Below are 23062 nucleotides of genomic sequence, written 5' to 3'. Positions count from 1 at the left end.
AATCCCTGTACTTGAGAGGCTGAGACGGGATCACAGGTTCAAGGGCAGCCTGAGCAATACAGGAGACTCAGCAACCCAGTGAGACCCTGTTTCAAAATCAATACTAAATAAAAAGGGCTGGGAGTGCAGCTCAGAGGTGTAAGTCTGCTGGGTCTCCAGTGTGGTGAAACTTTGTCCTTTTAGATATGAGGCTCCTGGGGGACACCTGGATCCTGGAGCCTCAGCTCCCTCAGCAGTAAGCCAGGAGCGACGCCTCCCACTCACAGGGCCCGTGGGCCCCACTCAGTAAACGAGAGCGTGGAAAAGTGCAAGCACCTTTAGCTGAGCTGAGGCCCTGGGGTGGCTATAAATCCAGTGACACGTGTCCTCACAAGCGAAGAAGACAGACACAGGAGAAAGGCAACAACAGAGGCGGAGGCGATGGCAAGGCGATGCAGCTGAGGCCTGCCAAGGGCTGCCGTAGGAGAAGCGCAGAGCCAGGGATGACGCTCACCTGTGGGAGGTGGCTCACTGGGTCTGGGTATTGGACAGCTGGTCTCCTTAGCCCTGAGGCAGTTAGCAGAGATTTTTGCTTGTTCGTTTTGCAGTACTAGGCATTGAACCCAGGGGTGTCTATCACTGAACTAAGCCCCAGCCCTTTTTATTTATCATTTATTTACTTGGCAGTACTGGGGATGGAACTGAGGGACCTTCTACCTCTGAGCTTCACCCCCAGCCCTATTTTTTATTTATTTTATTTTATTTATTTATTTTTTATTTTTTTTTTTTGGTGGTACTGGGGTTCCTGGAAGCCCTTCTACCTCCGGGCTACACTCCCAGACCTATTTTTTACATTTTCATTTTGGAAACAGGGTCTCCTAAACCAGCGCGCGCGGCTGGCTTCGAACCTGCGCGATCCTCCTGTCTGCCTCCCAAGCGCGGGGATTACAAGCGTGCGCCACCACGCCCGGCTATTTATTTTATTTAATTAATTAATTTATTTATTTATTTTGGTGGAACTGGGGTTCCTGGAAGCCCTTCTACCTCCGGGCTACACTCCCAGAACTATTTTTACATTTTTATTTGGAAACAGGGTCTCCTAAGCCAGCGCGCATGGCTGGCTTCGAACCTGCGCGATCCTCCTGTCTCTACCTCCCAAGCGCGGGGATTACAAGCGTGCGCCACCACGCCTGGCACTGTTTTTTTTTATTTTTTTGGTGGTACTGGAGTTCCTGGAAGCCCTTCTACCTCCGGGCTACACTCCCAGACCTATTTTATATTTTTATTTGGAAACAGGGTCTCTTAAGCCAGCGTGGCTGGCTTCTAACCTGCGTGATGTGATCCTCCTGTCTCTGCCTCCCAAGCTCGGGGATTTACAAGCGTGTGCCACCACGCCCAGCTCATTCTTTATTTTGAAACAGGGTCTCACTGAGTTGCAAAGGGCCTCACTAAGTAGCTGAGTCTGGCTGCAAACCGTGATGCTCCTGTCTCAGCCTCCCGAATGCTGGGGTTACAAGCGTGCGCCACCACGCCCGGCTTTCTTTTTATTTTTATTTTGTAACAGGGTCCTGCCAAGCTTCCCAGGCTGGCCTGGGGTTTGCCGTCCTCCTGCCTCTGACTCTCAAGGAGCTGGGATCTCAGGCATGGCCATGCCTGGGGCCTCTGCTGTCTTAAGTCTGGCTTGTGGTGACAGCGACCCCTTCCTAGCATCACCAGAGGGAGGGCAGCTACTGCCCAGGTGCTGTGCCAGCACTGTGCCTCCCTCCCCGCCCTGCCCTCCCCGCCTGCTCCCCTCTCCTGGGATATAAACCAGCACTCAGCTCATCTCAGAGCACACGGAGAATTTCACGGGAGGCCTCACGCCCACTAATGGGGCGGAGGCTGCAGCCCTCGTGTGCTCTATGGCGGGCAATTTATTGTAGCGGCACTTGAGAGCTGACATATTGGAGCTATTGATTTTCCCTGGAAGATCAATATAAAGTGCCTGGGGACAGAGCCTTTCTCCTGGGGCCTGGGGCCTGATGTCAGGTAGGGACTGCCGGGGGAGTGGGCCCAGCACAGCCACAGTGAGAGCCAGGCTCTCAGCCAGGGCCCGGCAGGCGGAGCAGGGGCCCAGGGGCGCCAGGCTGCACAGCCTGGTTCTAGCCACCCACCGGGAGCTGGCTTGATGCATGCGGGCAATGACTCTGGGAAGGCATATCTCTCCACTGACCCACAGTCCCATCGGCCTGCCACTCCCCACCTTGGCCTCACCAGAAACGAAGCTGGAATTAACACATCCTGCAGATACCTGGTCCAACTCAAACATGGCTTCAAACTCAGATGGGGCAAAGAAGGAGGTAATTCATTGATCGCCCCCTGCTAGGTGCCCAGGGCCTCCAGATTGTTGAGTCTAAGTTGCTGAGGCTGTCCTCAAACCCGCAGTTCTCCTGTCTCAGCCTCCAAGCAGTGGACTTGCAGGCGTGTGTTACCATGCCTGGCACCCAGCTCTGTTTCTTACATTGCTCTCAGGCCTGTTCCCCGTCGTCACACCCCACGGGACCCCTCCTGGATCACCAGAACTGACACTAGCACCTCCCTGGCCTCCTGCTTCGCCCTCCGCCACCCCAGATGTGGCTCGAGCTCCTCTTCCAGAACACCTGTCTGCTCTAGTTCCTCCCCATTCCAGAGTTTTGCATCCGCCCTGTGGTCCCTACCTCCTGACTCCAGTTGACCTGTCTGTCTGTCTGTCCTCCTCTTGGGGCTCCAGACCTCACCTGTGTCTAAATTCCAGGTGAAGACTGAGGAGGAAGGTGCAGAAAGGAAGTCTGGAGGACCTGGGCAGGTGGCAAAAGGAGGTTGCAACGCGTGTAATCCCAGGATTGGGGAGGCTGAGGCAGGAGGATCGCGGTTTGCGGCCAGCCTCGGCTACTGAGACCCTGTTTCAAAATAAAGAATAAAAAAGAGGGCTGTGGATGTGGCTCAGAGGTCGAATGCCCTGGGTTCCATCCCAGCACCACACACACAGGAGGCTGCAGCTCACCTGCAGGAGATGTGGGAGCGGGAGGGGGAGGGAGGCCCTCGCAGGAGCCCACTGGGAGTGCCCTAGAGCAAGGGCCTGGACACCAGTGCACGCCCGCTCTCAGCCTGCCCAGGGTGGGGGACATGACTCCCCCAGGCCTGGAGCTCGGGGCTCCCGCGGCGGTGGGGGGGACCACACTTCACAGCGGCTAGGAGGTCCTTCACAGTCCCCTGCCTGTGACTCTCCAGGGCTGAACAGGACAGCTCTGGAGGGGGCAGGGCCCACGTGGCCTCACTGAGCTCCGGTGTCGGCAGGCCCCACTCCAGAGACTGCAGAGGAAACGGGTTCCTCGTGCTCTGCAGCTTCCAGAGCTCCTGCATCCCTTGCCCCCCATCCCCTTCCTCATCTTTGGAGCCAGCGGCAGCATCTCTGGCTCTGCCAGGCTTGGCTCCATGGTGGTGTCTGAGGTCTCTTCGGGCTCCGCCTTTCTGCAGCATGGCCCTCAAAGCCACTTCTCTGCTCACACAGATGGGACCAAGGCAGCCTCATCTCCTTCCCTCTCCCCACAATGCTCAGCCTAGACCACAGCAAGGGGCTGGCTGCAGGGAGCAGGAGCCTCCACTGCCCCCGGGTGAGTCTCTTCAGGCTCCTGCCCACATGCCCTCTGGGGCCTCCACCCCCACTGAGGCCTCCCAGTTCCCCCTTCAGAGCCTGCCCTGCAACACAGAGGTGGGGGGCCTCAGCCAGTTTGCAGCCCCTTCCCTGGGCCGCCTGTCCTTCCCAGATGGAGCAGCAGGGGACGCTGTGGCTCCAGCTGAGAGCTGCTGGGGTCTCCACCCTTCTGGAGGCTGGGCGCACCCGGGGACTGGGCAGGAGCTGTATTTGTCCAGAAAGGGGCCTATGTGCCCTAGCGCCCTGGGGCAGCTGCCTGGACCCTTGGCCTGGGCCTCCCGCCGGCTGGGCCGGCAGCTGGGCTGCTCCAGGTCAGAGGGGAGGCCAGAGAGGCCAGGGCCCTGCGTGGCCAGGACCAGGAAGATGTCTTTACAGCTTCCTAGACTCAGTTAAGCCTGAGGTCTGCCTCTGGGGACAGTCCCCTAGCAGGGACGCGGAGCCTGGCCAGACGCACCCGGCTAGTTCTGGTCCCACTTGGGGCACAGCCCCTCCCCATTTTCCTGCCGGGGACGAGGAATGATGGGTCATGAGCCTTCCCCCTGCCCTAAGGCCCTCCCTGGACCTGGGTGGCCTGCCCCTTGCCGCTGCCACCCTCCCCATCCTGAGACAGGCAGCTTGGCTGCCCCTCCTGTCCTGCCCCCCACCTGGCCGTGGAGGCCTCATCCTTGGCTGAACGCTTGCTTCCCAGTCCCTCCCCAGGGCCAGGGGTCCTGCCTGCATCCTCAGGCACCAAGTGGCTGCAGGGTGCCCTGAAATCTGTCCTCCAGCGATCAGCAAAGGCCCAGTGCAGGGAAGCTCTGGTCCCAGCGTGCTGGGATGTCACTGGGTGGAAGGGGACATCTCCCACCTGAAGGGGAGCCCCGGGCCAAGGAGCCAGGACCAGGGAGGGCTGGGCGGTGTCCACATGGCTACTGGCTCCTGGGCAGGAGCTGGAGACTCAGCACAGTGAGCATCTTGGGCCCTCGGCCCGCGCAAGCAAGGCTGGGAAGGGGCTGCCATCCCAATCTCAGAGCCCACAGCAGCCGGAGCCACAGCAATGGCCCTAGAATCCTCCAAACACACCACAGGGTGGCCCCACTGAGGCTGGTGAGGCAGGCCCACACCCCTGAGGAGGGTGTCCAGCCCAGGAGGAAGTGTCCCCACAAGTGGATATCCTTCTCATGATGTGACTTCATTTGGAAACAGGGTTACTGCAGATGCGACTAGCTAAGCTGAGGCCATTCTGGATGATGGAGACCCTAAATTTGATGATGAGTGTCCTCGTCTGGAGACACATGGGGCGTGGTGGCACATGCCTGGAATCCCAGATACTGAGGCAGGAGGGGCGCAAGTTCAAGATCAGCCTCAGCAATTTAGCAAGGCCATGTCTCAAAAGAGAAAAGGGCAGCCGGGCGTGGTGGCACACGCCTGTAATCCCCGCGCTTGGAAGGCTGAGACAGGAGGATCGCGCAGGTTTGAAGCCAGCCTTAGCTACTCAGTGAGGCTCTCAGCAACTTGGTGAGACCCTGTTTCCAAATAAAATAGAAAATGGGTCTGGGAGTATAGCCCAGAAGTAGAAAGCCTCTGGGTTCCACCCCCAGTACCACCAATAAATAAATAAATAAATAAATAAATGAGAAAAGGGCTGGGACACAGCATTCGGGAGGCTGGGACTGGAGGATTGCAGTTCGAGGACAGCCTCAGCTACTTAGTGAGACCCTCTGCAATTTAGGGAAGGGGTGTAGCTCGGAGGTAGAACTCCCTTAGGTGCAACCCCCAATACTAAATATTATAAATGGCTGGGGATGCAGTTCAGTGGTAAAGCATCCCTGGGTTGAATCCTCAGTAACACACACACACGAGGCGATCTGGAGATGTAGGAGTAAGTAGGCCAAAGATCGGAGTAGAAAAGAGAATGATGTGGCCCTGGCATGCGGAGGATCGCCAGCAACCGCAGGGACTGGGAGCAGCAGGGACAGAGCCCCGGAGTCTGTGGAAGGAAGAGGCCCTGGGGACACCATGTGAGAACAAATGCTGCTGTTCTAGTCCCCTAGTTTGTGGTCACTGCTACAGCAGCCCCAGGAAGCTGGCGCAGCACCACGTGGGGGGATTTGAGGAGTCCCTCCGCTGCGCCTGGGGTGGCTAAGGCCAGAGGAAGGTCTGGGACCAGGGAAGGAAGAGCCCCCAAGCCCAGGCAGCAGCAGGTTCTACTGGGTCGACTGCCTAGCCAGCAGGTGGGCGGGCAGACTTGCTGGGTCCTCATCACAGCCTGGCCTGGTGCACGCTGGCCCCAGCTGCCCAAAAGGACCCCGGGCTGGAGGGGGCCGGCTGCATAGGACCATCCCATGCTGTGTGGGAGGCCTGTGTCGCTTCCCCGGCCCCTGCTGGGGGGAGCGCAGCCCACGCAGCAAGCTGCCTGCCGAGCAGGATGTCTTCTAGAGAGGCCTACTCCAGAACTCAAAATAGCATGAAATTTAATTTTCCGCCTATTTGACAAGGCTTGGACCTGGCCCCAATCAGCAGCAGAGATAAGGGTCCTCGGGTCCAGGGTGTGGGCCACCTGGGCCTGCAGCAAACACTCCACGGTCCCCCGGCAGGATGCACACAGGTGAGGCAGGTCTTCGGGTGCTCCCCCGCGGGGCCCCGGTTGCCGGGCGCTAAAGCAAACGGCTCTATTTGCCCAGTCTGCAATGACAATGCCGTCGCCAAATATTTGTCAGCCCCAGGCGGCTGCGGAGCAGGGCTATAAATGCTCGGCCCAGGTGGAGGTGGGCTTGTGGAGCAAGCTGCAGCTGGGGCCAGGTAGGAGCCAGGGCCCGTGGTGGTGGGGAGGGCTGCTGGGGCGGGTCACCTGGGAGCTCTGCAGGGGGCTTTCGGCCAATGGCATCCCGATGACCTGCACTAGGGCCACTGCGTGAGCACAAAAAGGACCCCAGGAGAGAGGAGGCCAGTGGCCTCAAGAAGCAAGCAGGGTGCAAGGCTGCTGCTGGCTGGCAGAGTTCTGCCCCAGAGCCTCGCCACTTACAGACAGGGAAAGGACTGTTTCTGGCAAGCAGGGCCCCGCTCTTCCTGGGCCGGGCTCCTTCCTCCTCCCTTCCCCCTGGGAGCACCCAGCTGCCTCCAGCACATTGTCCCCGGGGTCTCCTCCAGAGACCCCACCTCCCCAGCCCCAGGCTCAGCCTCCTAGGGCCTTCCTATAGGCACAGGGGGCCCAGGACCCCACTCCCGAGGTCTCTGCAGCCTCATCCTTCCCCGCCCCGCAGGTGCCCAGGTCAGGGCGGCCAGGTGCCCTCTACTCAGCAATGCCAGCGAGAGTCACTTGAACCCGGGTCTGCAGCTGCGGGGTGCAGTGGGCCAGGCCAGCCCATCCTCGCCTGGGGTGCCAGGGCCCTCATGGCCCTCTGCAGCCCCCTATGGCAGCCCAAGGGCTCCGGACCTCGTTGGGGTGGGCGCCAGGCTGCTGGCCCAGAGGCATGGCAACCCCAGTGGGGTGAGCCAAGCCACTTCCCTCCCCTTTGCTCCCCATCCCACCCCACCCTCCTCACTCTGCAAAACAGAGCCTGACCGACTGTCCGGCCACCACACCCACTCAGCCTTGGGCTCCAGGGAGGGGGAGCCAAGGGGCCTCCTGGGGGGCACACACGTGGGCTGAGTCCATCAAGGCTCCAGCCCTGATGGCCTGTCCGGCCCTCCACCTCCAGGTCCCTGAGTCCCGCAGGCAAAGACATGGCTGCAGGTGTAATCCGGCCTCTCTGTGGCTTCCGGCTGCCCCTGCTAGCCCACCAGCCCTTCCTGCCCTCAGACCCGGAGCCCCCAGAGACTTCCGAGGAGGAGGAGGAGGAGGAAGAGGACGGGGAGGAGGAGGAGCTGGGAGCCGAGGGGCCAGGGGGCTGCAGCCCGGCCTCTCAGAGTTCGGGAGAGGCCCCCCAAGGCCCAGGCAGCCCCGAGACCCCGCTGCGGCTGCTACGCTTCTCAGAGCTCATCAGCTGCGACATCCAGCGGTATTTTGGCCGAAAAGACAAGGGGCAGGACCCAGATGCCCGTGACATCTATGAGGACGGCCACAGGGCCAGCCACTCAGCCCGGGAGCTCTACTATGCTGACCTGGTGCGCCTGGCTCAGGGCGGGGCCCCGGATGAAGAGGAGCCTGCTGAGCCCCGGGGCCCCTCGCCCAAGGAGCCAGAGCCGGAGGGGTGGGTGTGCAAGCCGGGCCTCACCAGGCCTGGGGCACTGCCCCTGGGGCCCCTGACTGAGCTCTTCGACTACGGGCTGCGGCAGTTCCTGGGGCCCCGGGCGTCGGCCGGCCGCAGACTGAGGCTGGAGCGGAAGTATGGACACATCACCCCTATGACCCAGAGGAAGCTGCCTCCTTCCTTCTGGAAGGAGCCAGCACCCAGCCCCCTGGGCCTGCTCCACCCTGGCACACCAGACTTCAGCGACCTGCTGGCCAGCTGGTCAGCTGAGGCTGGCCCTGAGCTGCAGGGTGGGGGCACCCAGGCCCTGGAGGCGGTACAGCTGGCCGAAGCCTAGGATGTGCTGGAGGCAGCAAGAGGCCTTCCTAGGGCCCCTAACTCTCCTCCCTGCTCCTCGGGTCCTCTCCCCTGGATGACCACAACATCTGGCTCCCGGCTCACGAGCATCCTTCCCTGGCCTGGAAGGAGCATCTGGGCTTCTCCTGAGTGTCTAGACCTGGGCCCCCAGCCCTCAGTCCCAGTGCTCCCACAGAGCTCTGCCCACAGGAACAGAGGACTTGGGCAGGAACTACAGCTCCCCAAGGCCATGGCTGGCCACCTACACACTTGTGGCCCTCTGGGGGAGGCCCATTCTTTGCCAAATCGGCCCCCAAGATTCAGGTCAGTGGCAAGGGGCAGCCCTGAGGAGCCCACACCATGCCTGATAATGTGTCCAGGGCCCAAGCCAGTGATCCCTGCCACAGCCCTCCTCTGGCCAGACAGGCAGCAGGGTCAGGGACCGCAGGAGCCCAGGGTTTCTTGGGAGAGGTGGGAGAAGGGGCGCCCCCTGATCGCACAAGCAAGCACGGCTTACACCCCAGATCAGTGCCAAGAGACCGCTTCCTCTGACAGCACGAGGGGTGAAAGGCCCCTGGCCGGCAGCACCTCACCCCTGGCTGGGCTGCCAGGTGCCCTTGGTGCAGCCGGTCAGCCCCTCCTCCTGGGAGGGCAAGGTGGCTGCGCCTGGCGCTGGGCTGGGCAGGACAGTGGTCCTGGGGCTTGAAGAACTGGATGCCTGCCACTGCCCAAACCCCTGCCCGGAGCCCAGGCCTGCAGAGAGGATTCCCTGGCTGGAGTCAGGGATTCAGGCTCTGCTGGTACAAGAGCTAGCACATTTATTTTGGGGAAAGGGACAAAGCTGGGAGCTGGGGCGTGGGCCCCTGGTGAGATGTCTTGGAGACCGCTCCAGTCCTCTGCTGGGCCACCAGGTTCATGAGCACCGCCTTCCACTGGAGCCACCTGCTGGGAGACACAGCTCGCAGCCGGGACCCCTGCAGTACGCCACTGTCCCCGGGACCCAGCCTAGACCCTGCAGCTGGTGGGAGGCCACCCACCTCACAGTCTGGTACACGCCCCAGCAGTTCACAGGGACCAGCTTGCCAGGGGCCACATCCTTGATGAAGAAGCGCTGCCTCACCAGGGACATGAGCACCCGCCTGCTGCCCAGCGTCAGCGGCCAGGGGCCCTCCTCGCTCCACAGGCGCAGCACACTCTCCCGCAGGGTGGCCATCTCCTCCGCGCGCTGCAGGACACAGAGGGGCCTGCTGCCCAGGAGCCATGGGGTGGGGCAGCTGCGTGGCTGCGGGAAGTCAGCCCGGGCCAGGCCGGAGCCCCCTTTCAGGCAGCAGATGGCTGGTGGGCTACTCCGTGGCCGCTGGAAGGACCCAGGCTGGCTCAGGGACGGGCAGTGGAGGGTGCCGGCAGCCCAGCCTGGAGTGCCTCTTACCAGCTTGGTCTCTGTATTAAACTTCAGGTTCTGAATGGTCTTGTGAGCCTGGATGCTGTTCTCCAATCTCATCATCTGCTTCTGAAACTAAGCAGGGCTCGGCTGAGGGCAGACAGGGGCCAGCCGGCCCCTCCCAGAATCCCTTGGGCACCAGGAGCTCAGCAGGTAGCCAGACCCCGCCCCCCTGGCCCCGAGAGGTACCGTGGCCAGCTGGCCCTGGATCTCAGCGATCTTCCGTCCCGGGCTGTCCTCCTTGAGCACCTGCACGGACGTGAGCAGGGTGGCCAGCTCCTGCCGCACTGCCCCCAGTGCAGATTCCCTGTGGGCACCGAGGACTGGCTGTGGGTGCCTGGCTGGGCCGGCAGAGAAGAGGCCCTCCGGCTGCTGCAGCCACACTGTCCCTCCAGTGTGGACAGTGGGCCCAGGGGGTGGCAGAGGTGAGCCCAGGGCAGGAGGCTGGGCCAGGGCTGCTGCAGACACCTAGGGGTGGGAGGAGTACCAGGGAGGCCCGAGCCCACCAAGAGCCTCACCTGGCCTTGCCCTCAGCCGAGATCTTCAGGTCTGTGCTGCTCTTGTGGAGGACACACTTGTCTGAGACGCCTTCTATCTAAAATGTGCAGGTGGCAGAGTCCCAGGGGTGACTGAGTACAGCCAGCTCGGGGCCCCGGCTGTTCCAGGCCTAGCAAGGGCCTGGATCCCTGAGGCTGGCTGAGCCTGTGTAGGCGAGGCCTGCAGCCCTGGCCTGCACCCACCTGCTGGGGAAGGCCGTCCACCTTCTCCCGCACCTCCCGCAGGTGGGCTGCAACCTCCTTTCGCCACTGGGCCAGGTCCTCCAGCGACTTCCTCTCCACACCTTCCCACTGGGTCTTCACCTGAGATTCAGACACCTAGTGAGGGCTGGAGCCCCGAGAGGGAGGATGGACACACAGATGGGGTCAACTGGAGCTACAAGAAGCCCCTTTCCTGGAGCGGAGGACGTGGTACACCCACGTCCGCCTCTGACTTGGGCATGTTTACACAGACCCACACGCACTCCAGGACAGCTTGGCCAGGCGCCTCGGAGGACAGACATGCCAGACAAGGTCGCTCTGGGCCTCCCAGGCAGGCCCCAGACTGGCAGGGCCACACCGCTGAGGCCAGCCCCTGCTACCCCGTGAGTGGACAGGGACAGAGACTGAGGACAGACTGGCCACACTGCAGGAGGGAAGCAGGCCCCACCAAGAGCTGTTCTGACCACAGGCACACCCAGAGGGGCTGCAGGGCCGGCGGGCTCTCGTGATCACGGCGACGCTACTCAGGAAAGCCCAAAAGGAGCAGCAGCCCCAGGTCTGTGGACAGACGAGTGGGTGCACGAAACATGGCCTGTTACCACAAGGGCCTTCCCACGCCACAGAGGGAAAGAAGCACCTGGCTGCTTCCAGCAGGGACGCACTGCTATCGTATCACACCCAGCAAGAGATGAAAGCCCATAGATGTGCGTCTCATAATATGAAGTGTCCAGATCAGGCACCCCAGAGACAGAGGCAGCTTCACGGTTGTGGCGGGCTGGCAGTGGGGTGGGGATGGGTGAGATCACGAATGGGTCTGGGGTTTCCATTCAGGATGATCAAGTTACCACAAGAAAAGGGTGACAGCTGCCGGCTCTGGGAGTGCATTAAAAGCCACTGAAATCCTCAAAGGGTAAGCTGTCTGTTGTGTCAGTTACATGTCAGTGAAGCTGTTCCAAAAGGAAGGAATGCCAAGGGCAGAGGCTGCCCTGCCACCCCCAGGGGCATCCAGAGGTCCTGGGCAGTGGTGCCGGGCCCTTGGGCCGAGGCTGCAGGAGGCTCAGGTGCGGTGAGCAGGCCTGGGGCCAGGCTCACCTCAGACAGCCTCAGGCCCAGCATCTGCTCCTGCAGGTCCAGCCTCCAGCTCAGCGCTAGACAGTGGTCACCCAGGTCCTTCAGCTGCTGGTCCAGCTCTGCCACTGACCCTTCCACGGCCTGGCTCTTCTCTTGGAGCTGCAGGAGGAGGCCAGGGAGGGTCCAGGTGTGTGTCTACAGCTGTATGCATGGTCCCTGCTGGCCCCTTGTGGCTCCCTGGCCGCCCTTACCAGCTCCAGTGCGCTCTGCGTCTCCTGCCGGGCCAGCTCGCTAGCCAGCTGCACAGCCTCCAGGTTCTCCTGCACGTAGGAGGTCAGATCTCCGGCCTGGACCTCCTCCAAGCACACCTGGGCATCCCTGTGGGCCAAGGTCACAAAACTGTCCCCAGCTGAGGCCAGCCTGACCCTCAGCTCCCGGCTGATGGGGGAGGAGCTGGCTGCTAGCTCTGGAACCTTCCAGATCCCGGTGATCAAAAGGCAGGGTATTGCCGCTGTACCACCAGGAGCCAGGGTCAGGTTCGGGCTGGGAGCACCCCCAAAGGGCCCCTACTCAGCCCTGGTATGTCCAGCAGAGCCTGCATTCCACCCATGGCTGCCGGGGAGGCAGGGCCATTTCCTGCTGAACCAGGCCCTGGAGTGAGGGTACCCACCGAGCCCTCTGCTCAGCCAGCAGGGCGCTGTTCAGCGATGCCTGGCTCTGCCGCACAAACTCGGTTAGCTGGACCACAGCTGCGTCCAGGCCCCGGCACTGCCCCAGCAAGTGACCCTCTTCCTGCTGCAGTGGAAGCGGTCTTGAAGCGCGGTACTCACCAGCTGCTGCCCAGGTCACCACCCAGCATGCACCTACTGCAGCTGCCAGGGGGGTCCCACCTTGTGCTGCGCCCCCAGGGCCTGCACGCGCTCCTCCATCAGCTCCCGCAGCTCCTGCCAGCGGCCCTGCAGCTCCTCCCGCAGGCTGCCCTCCGCCCTCTGCCGTGAGCTCTCTGAGGCCTTCATCCTCTGTGGGGACACCACGGCCCACTGAGCCTGGGCCCCGGCCTAGGCACTTCGTGAGGCTGCCCCCCCATCCCGGCGGCTCCCACCTGCTCCAGGGCCAGGAAGCTCTTCTGCAGGAAGCCGCACAGCTTGGCCTCCCTCTTCAGGAAGCGGAGGCTCACCTCCTCACCCAGCTTGGTCACCTGGGCCTGGGGGGCGGCTCACTGTCACCCGCAGCCTGCTCGCAGGACGTCCTGCCCGGTCCCAAGTCACATCTCCCTTGGCAGGAAGGAAGGCAGGGGGCCAATGCCCCTGAAGACCAGCCATGGGTCGTAAGGTCCTGAAGGCCGGCTCCCAGGGCTGCAGGCACCCTGACCCCGATGCACTTAGAAAGGCTGCACAGTGGCCACTGGGCCCCGTGCTGAAGCCTCAGGGAGGGCGTGGTGCGCATGCGATGACGCCCACGTCTGCGACCAGCCCCGTGTGAACCCTGGCCCGCAGTGGCCCTCCCGTAGACCCAGGGCCTGGAGAGGGACGAGGCACAGAGCAGCTCCCCGTCTCATGCGCCCTGCTTCACAGGCCCCGGGCGCCCGGCACTGCCCAGCCCCGAGGCTCTTGTGCTATCAACCCTGGTGCCCAGGGCCGGGCTGGGGCCAGAGCTGCCACAGCCCAGGAGCAGAGAGCCCCAGGGATGCCCTTGCTCTGCCAGTGCCCCCACTGCCCCCACCAAGGGGTGGGCAACCTTCTCCCTAGAACCAGACAGCAGACGCTTCAGGCGCGCAGGGTCTCTGCTGAAGCCCCTCAGCTCTGCAGCTATGGCTTCAAGGCCGCCACTGACAGTAAGTAAGGGAATGCTCACTGCTCTGTGCTGATAGAGCTCCGTTTACAGGAACAGGAAGTCGTGGGCTGTGGTGTGCAGGCCCTAACCCTGCAGAGCCTCCAGACACACCTGTGCTCAGGGAGAAGGGACAGCACCATGGGGTGGCCTCCCCACCTGGCGCTCTGGAGCCGGCCCTTGGGACCCAGCCAGCACAGCTTCCTGAGGAGGCGCTGACACGGGAGCGCCGTGCCCAGCTACCTGGTGCAGCTGGGAGCCGGGCTCCGCGAGGCACCGTGTGTGTGTGTGGAGGGCGCAGTCCTGCGCTCACAGCACTGAGGAGCTGGCAGTCCTGTCCCCCACCCTACCCTGAGGCAGAAGACCCACTAGAGGGTCATGGCGGGAGGGGCCGGTCCTGGGAATTCCCAACTCCCCGCCCTGATGATTCTATAAGAGAGGGAGGGAGCAGCGACCAAGATCCCCACCATGGCCTTCTGTGGGGCAGACCCAAGCTTGTGGTGACCAGGCACACATGGCTGCCAAGCACATGCAATGTGGCTCGTGTGACTGAGGAGTTGGGCTTAGGGCGGGACGCTGGGGTCTGCCTGCCCGGGGCCCGGGCTGGGCCCAGCTCCTTGTGTACCTGCATCTTGGCCACCTCGCGGTCCACCTTCTGGCTGCTCTCCTCCTGGCTCTTCTGCAGGGCGCTGCAGGCTGCCTCCCGGCCCTGCTCCTCCTGCCTCAGCAAGTTGGTCAGCTTGGCCAGCCTAGGGCCAGGGCACAGCTACCATGGTGCTCAGCTCAGGGCTGGCCTGGCCACAGGGAGCTGGTGGGGCCTTGGGGCACTAGTGTTTGACCAGGGCACACAACCCGCCTGGGTAACACAGGAGCAGAGCCCCAGAGCCCCCAGGGGGAGCCAGGGAGGGTGGATGGGCGGGGCCCCTTGAGGGTCGCAGGTCTGAGGCCTGGAGGCAGGGGACTCCTGCTGGCGGTGCTGGGGCTGCTCCCAGAGGTGGCGGCACACCTGAGGCTGGCCTCCTGCTCTGCATCCTTGCGCTCCGAGTCCTGTAGTGCCTGCCGTCTCCTGATCTGGGCCAAGGTCTCCCGGACCTCCACCAGCCTGGCACACAAGCAGGCCCACCGCAGGCTGGGCAGCCTCCGGGGCCGGAGGTCTGGCAGAGCCCACAGTCAGCCTCCCACCCAGCCCAGGGCCTCAGGCTGCCCAGGTGCAGTCAGACCATGCACTGGTACTACTTCTGAGCCAGAAGGCTAACCGTGGAAACGGAAACCCGAGGCTGGTGCCCCTGAGGCCCTGGTGCCAACCCCTGCCCGGGAGTCCAAGCCCCTCTCCCTCCTGCTGAAGCCTGTGTTGTGGGTGTAGGTACCTTTTGTCCAGGGCCTGCATCTGGTTCTGATTCTGGGGTTCAGGGAACTGCAAGAAGAAAGGTGTAGAGATGAGCAGGCAGCCAGGGCTCGGGGCCCTGGGCCTCGGCAGGGGCTGAGCCCGGCTCAAGGTCCAGGGAACAACGGCCCAGCACCCAGGACAGTGGGAAAGTGACTCATGGGTTGGAGGTGCTGCCCTGCTCGCCTCCGGCTCACCTCCAGCACCTCCTTCTCGGGGGCCCAGGCAGCCTGCCGCATCTCCTGCCGCAGCTGCCGGAGCTCAGAGGCCTGTAGCTGCACGTGGGCCCGCACCTGCAGCAGCTCCCGCAGCAGGCTCAGTGTGGCGTGCTCACAGCGCTCCTTGTGCACCCGCAGGCGCACCACCTCAGACCGCAGGTCGGCCACCCTGCTCAACAGAGCAACGGTCCAGCTGCACCCAGGGCAGCCTCCCCCACCCCGTCCTGTGCTGGGGGCTCACCACTGTTCCAGCTGCTTCCAGCGCTTCGAAGAGTCCTGCTCAGGGACAGCAGGGCTGGACTCTGAGATCTCCAGACTCAAGGGCTCAGGGCTGGCCAGGCCTTCCGCCAGAAGGAGTTCCAGGTCCTCCAGGCTGATGGAGCTCTGCTGCGAGGGGGGTGACAACCCTGACAAGGGGGTGTCAGCCAGCTCTGCAAGGAGGAGCCCTAGGAGCTCACCCTGAAGCTCACAGCAACACCAGCCAACTACAGAGTTCAGCCTGTTAGTGTCAGAGTCACATAGGGCCCAGCCAGGACCCTGCCTATCCTATGGAGCGCCGGACAGTAGAAAGAGGGTGGTGCCCCCACCCAGCCGGGGGTTGGGAAGCCGACGGCCTCTGCGGCCTGCCTGGGCCTTGCTCCTCCAGGATCCGAGCTCATGGTGTCCAGCTCACCTGACATGGCTCCACCAACGGCTCCCACCTGTGGTTTTGGTCCTTGGCCCAGTGCCCAGTGGCTGCCCAGAGCTGGACGCCACACCAGGGAGGCTGGGGCTTGGCTGGGAGCGGCAGGGAAGTGGGGCTGAGGGCTGAAGGAGAAGCTGCCCTCACTTCTTGCTCCTTCCCAGAGGATCCAGTCCAAGGGAGGCAGGGGCAGCTGGGCACGGGAGCTATTCTGGAATCTTCCCTCCCCACCAGGTCCTTGTGACTTCACGGCCCAACTGCCATGGAACCTGCCCCGTCCTCAACCGTCAAACTGCTGGCCTCCAGAACTTCTAAGGCCGCAGCCTCCCTCCTGAGAAGGGGCTTCCTCCAGGGGTGGCAGCTAGCAACTGGCCCTCGGGGCACAGACCAGAGGCCAGAAGACAAGCACCTCCAACAGACCAAGCACAGCCAGTCCAGCACCCCACAGGGTGGGGCCCAAGGGCGAGAGGGGACAGCTACACAGGGGCTGCTCGGGACCTCACTCTCCCAGAACACACACCAAGAAGGCCAGGAGCCGGGAAAAAGACTTCTGATTGTTTGTTTTATTTAACCTAATATAGCCAAAATATCATTTCAACGTGTACGCTACACAAAACAGTTGTGAACAGATTGCACGTGCTTTTTTGGTACCAAGTCTGAGGCCTGGTGGTCTGTTGGCCACTTGGGGCCAGCTCAGCTGTACACTGTTCCCATCCAGACACATAGGGCCAGGAAAGGAGGTCAAGGAAGGGCCTGGGTGTGTGGGGCTGAGGGGTCCCTGGGAAATGGCCTCCTGCAGCGTTCTCACACAGCCAGGCTCAGGCCGTCTGCCAGAGCAGGGGCGGTGGACGCGGCTCTAGAGTCCCTGGGTGCGAGGCCTGGGGGATGGACAGGACGCGATGTCCCATGGGAGGGCGCCTAGATCTGTGGAGCTCCTCGGGCTGGGCTGCTGTCCATGGGAGGTGCGTGTCCACAGGCTCACCGCCGCCTCAGCACCCACCTGGCTAAGGCCGGGCGGCGGGAAGGGAAGCTGGCGCCTGCAGTGAATGAAGCTCACTCCTGCAGTGAGCCCATTACTTCTCACACTTACACAGCACCCTCAGGCCCACGTGCCTGTGGAAGCCAGCGGAGGACCACTCCCTGGGAGGGAGCACAGCAGAGGCCACGCCTGCCAGGCCTCTGCAGGACCTGTGGCCTCGAAACAGTTCCAGGAGACTGAGGCGGCCCCAAGTGGCCATGGGAGGGGCCTGGGGTGATGAGGAACACCAGATCTACCCTGGCCTGGCTGAATGGCCAACAAGCCACAGGGTGAGCAGGGGACTTCTCAGCTCCCCAGAGCCCCACAGAGACTGTGATGGCCTGGGGCCCTCTGAGGCCAGGAGGCCATCCAGGCGGCAGCCTGTAGTCAGGAGAGGTCACCACCAATGTGGGTGCGTGGTGCTGAGGGGAGACCTTTCTTGGCTGCCATCAGGTTTGCAGATCCGGACCTGAAGAGCTGGGGTGGTGGAACAGGGCCTCGGGGACAGTACAGAAGCAGTGCTGGCTCTGCGGCTCATCAGGTGTCCTTCTTATACATGCAGGCGCGCACGTGCGCGCACGTGCACACACACACACACACACACACACACACACACGCACGCGCACACACACGCACTCTCTCTCTTGCTAGACCCTCCCACTGGCTTAGAAGCAGCGCTGCTGCTTGCACACATGAGACCCAGAGGCGAGGGAACCCGGAGGAGTGACATCTGAGGAGCTGAGGGCTCGGGTACAGGGAAGCACTAAAGACACAGACCAGCTGCCCACGAGGCTCGGGTCCATGCATGGCTGCCCCGTCTGGGGGACACTCATGCCTGCTGCGCTGCCAGGGGCGCAGGACTTCAGCCCAGAGACCAGGGACCCAGGTGCAGGCACAAATGGGACAGGGCCTCACGTCTGGGCCAGCGACAGCTCTTCCAGGCCGCCCTTTCCTAGGCGGTACCTGGCCAGGTCCTTCCTGGTCACCAGCCCGACCACCTAGAGGAGCAAGGAGAGGTCACACAGCCCCATGGGGCCCCTGCCCCACGCGGCTGTGCACAAGCCCAAGGCTGCCTGGTGGCCAAGGGCAGCGCCGACACGGATTCCCTGGAGGGAGGCAAGAGCAAGCGCCTGGAACGCAGCGAGTGGTGCAGGCACAGCCTGGCAGACTCACCTGATTGCAGTTGTCCACCACCACCAGGTGCCTCAGGCCCAGGGCCCGGAACAACTTGAACACCCGAGGGAGAGACGCGTCCTGCAAGGGCGGGCCATCAGTCCGCCGGTCCACGCAGGAGAAGCCGCCGAAAGCCCGTGCTACCTCTAGCTCAGGACGGTAAGTGAGATGCTCCCGGGCTGTCCCTTCTCCTCGTCCTCCAGTCCTGCCTGTGCCCGGGGCCTGCTCCCACACTGAAGGCCGTGCCTCTCTATCTGCCAAGGTGCCACTCCCCAGCATTCCAGCCGGCCCGCACCACCCCGCTGCTCTGTGCCCTGGGTACCTGGGGCACCGTGTAGGGGGAGGGGTTCATGAACTCAGAGAGGTCCACGGTGCACTCGCGCTCGTCCTGCGACACATGGATGGACTGGATCGGGGGGAAGCGCGGGTAGGCGTCGCGGAAGTCCTTCAGTCTCAGCCGCCGCCGCACCAGGCCCATGGTAGACCTTTCCACAAACACCTGCGGGTGGCAGCTGTCAGGCACTGCGCAGGGCCGTGCCCTGGGCTCCCCCGCCGGGCACCGGGCGTACCTTGTGCTTCAGGAGCACGATGAGCTGTGAGCGCAGGATCAAGCCCTGGAGCCGGGACGGCTGCGGGAGAAGCAGGGTGAGGGGCTGCTGGAGGGCCCACAGAGGGTGGGGTCGGTGGGCAGCCCCAGGACATCGGCACCGGCCTGATCCCCACCGTATGAGGTGGCTGTTCGCCGGCCCGGCCATTGATATCCCACTCACACTCCCCACTAGCCCGGAAGGATCAGGCAGGGCAGTCCGACCCTGGCCACCCTAGCCCACAGAGAGGGAATGAGGTGCATCAGGACCCTGGGGAGCAGGAGCAGAGTGCCCAGAGGTGCCCGAGACACGACTGAGCACTGCTCCAAATTAACTCCTAGCTGCCCACGCCCATCTAACGGCCCTAGCAGGAGAGCGAGCGCCCCGGTAAGAGGACAGAGGTGGCCGGGCTCACACCCCGCCATGTCACCATACGAGGTTGCAGCCACCAAGGCCTCGCTGACCAGCCCTGTCTGGCGAGGACCCGAGGCTGCAGCCCGCAGGCAGGTGCCCTCTGCCCAGTGCACTGACCGCCGCGGCTGTCTCCTGCAGTCGGCGCATTTCACCTGCCCCAGATGCGGGCTCCACACCCACCAAAGGCACGCCACGCCACGGCGCGTGGCCGAGGGCAGGCTGCAGTACCTGGCTGTCGTCCGCGTCCTCCACCACAGGGAAGCCGTTGTGATTGGACGCCGTGTCGCTGAGGACATCCACGATGACGCCAACCTTCTCTGTCCTCCTCAGGCAGGTCACTGGTGTGCTCATTACCTCCCTGCCGGGGAAGCCCATGCCAGAGTGCGCTCACGGCCAGGGTGTTCACTGTGCACGGGCCGCCGCTTTCTCAAGGGTCTTTTTTTTTTTAATGGTACCAGAAACCCAGGGACATTCTACCTCCAAGTTGCACCCCAGTCATATTTTATTCTTTTATTTTAAAACAGGGCCTCAAGTTGCTGAGTATGGCTTTTTTTTTTTTTTTACTTTTATTTTTTATTTTTTTGGTGGTACTGGGGTTTCTGGAAGCCCTTCTACCTCCGGGCTACACTCCCAGACCTATTTTATATTTTTATTTGGAAACAGGTTCTGAACCTGCACGATGCTCCTGTCTCCGCCTCCCAAGAGCGGGGATTACAAGCGTGCGCCACCACGCTCGGCCGCTGAATCTGGCTTTGAATCTGCTACCCTCATGTCTCAGCCTCCCAAGTGCTGGGACTACAGGCGTGCACCACCACACCTGGCTCTAATGGCCTCTCTGAATCACACTGAAGCTCACAGCATGTAGCTGCCAGGCCAGGAAGCAGGAGCTGAGGGCCCTCCCGCCACACTGCAGGCTCAGGAAACCAGAGCCCTCCCTCTTCACATGAGGCCCTGGGTGCCTGGGCAGCTCCTCCAGGCAGGCCCCTTCCCTGCACAGCCTCACCTGGCAGTGAGCGAGTGCGAGGTGACCGGGGCCTCCCAGTGCAGGAAGGGCACGCTCTGCAGCTGGATGTGCATGTCATACAGCCCCTGGGGACAGGCGCAGACAAGACTCACTGTGCTGCTAGGGCTCCCCAGGACCCTGCCCTGAGGAGGGCCTCCGCACCTCGATGAAGACGTCGCCCACGATCTTGGCGGTCATCAGCACCAGCATGATGGGGAAGCCATACGTCACGTTGCTGGTGGCCTCCATCATGATGACCGTCAGGCTCAGGGTCATCCTCACGATCCCTCCTGGGGAGCCACGAGCCCCGGCCCTCGTGACGTGGGTCCGGGCCCCGCGGGCTGCATCTCTGCAGTGCGGGGCCTGCCCGCCACCCTCCACACCCCAGCTGCAAGGACAGTGATCACGGGGCAAAGGCCACTCCTGCCTCAGCCAACTTTCCGTGTTCCTTCATGTATACACACGTGCACACACATATATGTGTGTGTTATGTACACACACTTTTACGTGTACTGGGGGACTGAATCCCAGGGAACTCTACCTCTGATCTACAGACTCCCCCCTTGCAGTACTGGATTCTGAACCCAAAGTTGTTCTACCTCTGCACTATACCCCAGCGCTATTTCGTACTTGTTTAGCGTGCGTATACAGCACTGGGGCATAGAGTTCTACCTCTGTGCTACACACACAGCTCTATTTTTAGTTCTTTATTTTGAAACAGGGTCTCAGTAAGTTGCTGAAGGCCTCACTAAGTAGGTGAGGCTGGCCACAAACCTGTGATCCTCCTGTCTCAGCCTCCCAAGTACTGGGATTACAAGTGTGTGCCACCACACCCAGCTCTTATTTTTCATTTCATTTTTATTTATTTTTTGCAGTACTGGGGGCGGAACCCAGGGGGATTCTACCTCTGAGCTAAACCCCTTGCCCTATTTTTTATTTTTTATTTTGGTGGTCTGAGGATGGAACCCTTCTACCTCTGGGCTATGCTCCCAGACCTATTTTATATTTTTATTTGGAAACAGGGTCTCTTAAGCCAGCAAGGCTGGCTTTGAACCTGCGCGATCCTCCTGTCTCCACCTCCCAAGCGCGGGGATTACAAGCGTGCGCCACCACGCCCAGCCCTATTTTTTATTCTTGATTTTTGAAACAGGGTCTCACTAAGCTGTGGAGAGCTTCACTAAGTAGCTATCCATGAACCATGATCCTTCTGAATGCTGGGATTATAAGCGTGCATTACCACACCCGGCTCTTATTTTCATTTTGAAATATGGTCTCATTAACTTGCTGAGGGCCTAGCTAAGCTTCTGAGGATGGCTGCAAATCTGCAATCCTCCTGTCTCAGCCTCCCAAGTACGGGCTACTTTTATTTATTATTTTGAGAGAGTCTAAGTTTCTGAGGCTGGTCTCAACCTGCAATCATCCTGCCTCAGCCTCCTAAGTACTGGGATTACAGGTGTGGAACACCAGTCAGCTTTGCGTTTTCAACAAAGCCAGCCTTGGCTATGCTCTCCAGGGTAGGCCTGGTCACCCCCTGCCTGAAGAGGCAGGTGCCCCCTCTTGACCTCAGTGGGCCCACCCATCCACCAACTACACAGGAGCCAGGACTTACCAAGCTGGGCAGCAGCTCCCATCAGGGCATACTTGCCAGGGTCCGCCCAGATCTGTGGAGGCACACAGGGCGAGATCAGGGTAAGGCCGCAGCTCTCTGCCCAACCCACCAGGGCACACCAAGGAAACTGGCTGGTCCCGCCCACAGGAGTGAGCCCCACCGCTCATGTGCACACATGCACAGTGTTCTGCCCTAGCACCACGGCTACAGTCCAATCCTGAAAACAACCCAGGAGGGCCTCACTCAGGACAGGGATGGGAACCACACCGCCACCCAGAGCTGTGCTCTGGATGTGAGAAACCAGTAGACAGGGCCCTGGCGAGAGGAAGCCGGAGTCAGTGTGCACAGCATATGGTGCAGACTCGCCAAGACCACACAGGATGTTTCTCAGCCCTGAAGAGGAGTGAGACCCCCACATGCTACCACGCGGACAAACCACACAGGCATGCGCAGCAGATCCAGGCTCAAGAGGCCGCGCTCTGCAACCACACCGATGCAGAGGCAGCAGAGCCTGGCGGAGGCCAGGCAGGGGTGGGGGCACTGCTGGTGGGGCAGGTCCTCTCCAGATGAAGAGCACCCTCGGAACTGTGGCAGTGCAAACACTGCAAATGTACTAAATGCCACCGACTGTTCACTTTGAAAGTAAAAGTTCAAGCTGGAAGTTGTGGTGCATGCCTGTAATGCCAGTATCTGGGAGGCTAAGACAGGAGGAGCGCAGGTTCATGGCCAGCTCCAAACAACTTAGTGAGGCCCTCCCCAACTTAATGAAACCTGGTGGTGGTGCATGCTTGTAATCCCAATACTTGGGAGGCTGAGACAAGAGGATTGAAGGTTTGCGGCTAGCCTCAGCTACTTAGCAAGGTTATCAGAAAATTAGTGAGAACCTGTTTCTAAGTAATAAGTAAAAAAAAAAAAAATTATATATATATGGATAGGCTGGGGATATAGCATAGAGCTAGAAAGGCCCTGGGTTCAATCCTGAGTACCAAAAAACAAACAAAAAAAGTAATAGTTTTTTTTTTCAGTACTGAGGATGGAACCCAGTGGCATTCTGCCTGCGGGATATACCCTCAGCCCTATTTTAAAAAAAAATCTTCATCATCATCATCATCATCATCATTACGTGTGTGTGTGTGTGTGTGTGTGTGTGTGTGTGTGTGTGTGTTACTGAGGGTAGAACCCAGGGGCTTTTCTCCAGGCTATACTCCCAGACTTTATTTGGAAACAGGGTCTCACTAAGTTGCTGAGAGCCTTACTAAGTAGCTGAGGCTGGCTTTGAACCTGTGCGATCCTCCTGTCTCAGCTTCTCAAACGCTAGGATTACAAACGCCACATGCCCAGCTTTTATTCTTTATTTTTGAAACAGGGTCTCACTGAGATATGGAGGGCATAAGTAGCTGACGATCCTCCTGCTTCAGCCTCCCAAACGCTGGGATTATAAGCGTGCACCACCATGACCAGCTTTTCATATATATATGTATTTCTTAAATCTTATTGGAATGACTGAGAAAAAAATGGACAAAATAAAAGCCTGAGCTCTAAAGAGGCTGGTGAGAGGAAAGAAAGGCTGGGAGGCTGCCCTTCTGCAGGCCTGGAGCAGTGGGCAGCCTGCTCTAGTGCACGGACCCCTGGAGAGCATCTCCTGGCCAGGCCTGGACTTCTGGCACATTTCTTATTACATTCTCCCATTAATAAAGAATCAAGTACCTCCTGG

At 61.1% G+C, this 23062-nt stretch overlaps 3 protein-coding genes across 4 annotated transcripts in view; 1 reads left to right on the top strand and 2 right to left on the bottom strand.

Moving 5' to 3' along the window:
- Positions 1 to 7357: 7357 nt before the first annotated feature.
- On the top strand, positions 7358 to 8161 carry PERCC1 (proline and glutamate rich with coiled coil 1; the record flags this gene model as incomplete). Its single annotated transcript, XM_080702824.1, has 1 exon — positions 7358 to 8161. One exon carries the CDS (start codon positions 7358 to 7360, stop codon positions 8159 to 8161), a length of 804 nt encoding a protein of 267 aa, XP_080558950.1.
- A 588-nt stretch (positions 8162 to 8749) lies between these two features.
- CCDC154 (coiled-coil domain containing 154) lies at positions 8750 to 17395 on the bottom strand (the record flags this gene model as incomplete). Its single annotated transcript, XM_080704012.1, has 20 exons — positions 8750 to 8803; positions 9045 to 9102; positions 9198 to 9385; positions 9590 to 9676; positions 9791 to 9908; positions 10120 to 10196; positions 10342 to 10461; positions 11452 to 11589; positions 11682 to 11808; positions 12101 to 12225; positions 12321 to 12449; positions 12533 to 12634; positions 13886 to 14009; positions 14267 to 14362; positions 14628 to 14674; positions 14842 to 15031; positions 15104 to 15293; positions 15536 to 15639; positions 16622 to 16684; positions 17340 to 17395. 20 exons carry the CDS (start codon positions 17393 to 17395, stop codon positions 8750 to 8752), a joined length of 2193 nt encoding a protein of 730 aa, XP_080560138.1.
- Positions 17396 to 17473: 78 nt separating this feature from the next.
- CLCN7 (chloride voltage-gated channel 7) overlaps positions 17474 to 23062 on the bottom strand; it is a gene marked incomplete at both ends in the record, with an annotated part of 34993 nt that continues 29404 nt past the window's right edge. For both annotated transcript variants that reach the window (XM_080702306.1, XM_080702307.1), the window contains 8 exons: positions 17474 to 17560; positions 17736 to 17816; positions 18058 to 18234; positions 18305 to 18364; positions 18965 to 19094; positions 19740 to 19825; positions 19902 to 20029; positions 21349 to 21400. In XM_080702306.1, the coding sequence (XP_080558432.1) occupies positions 17474 to 17560; positions 17736 to 17816; positions 18058 to 18234; positions 18305 to 18364; positions 18965 to 19094; positions 19740 to 19825; positions 19902 to 20029; positions 21349 to 21400 (801 nt within the window). The remainder of the gene's footprint in view (positions 17561 to 17735; positions 17817 to 18057; positions 18235 to 18304; positions 18365 to 18964; positions 19095 to 19739; positions 19826 to 19901; positions 20030 to 21348; positions 21401 to 23062) is intronic.

The sequence above is a fragment of the Muscardinus avellanarius genome (assembly GCF_963383645.1).
Source record: "Muscardinus avellanarius genome assembly, chromosome: 10".
NCBI classification, from domain to species: domain Eukaryota; kingdom Metazoa; phylum Chordata; class Mammalia; order Rodentia; family Gliridae; genus Muscardinus; species Muscardinus avellanarius.
The sequence above is the reverse complement of the archived record's forward strand: the minus strand, read 5'-3'. Positions and strand labels throughout refer to the sequence as shown.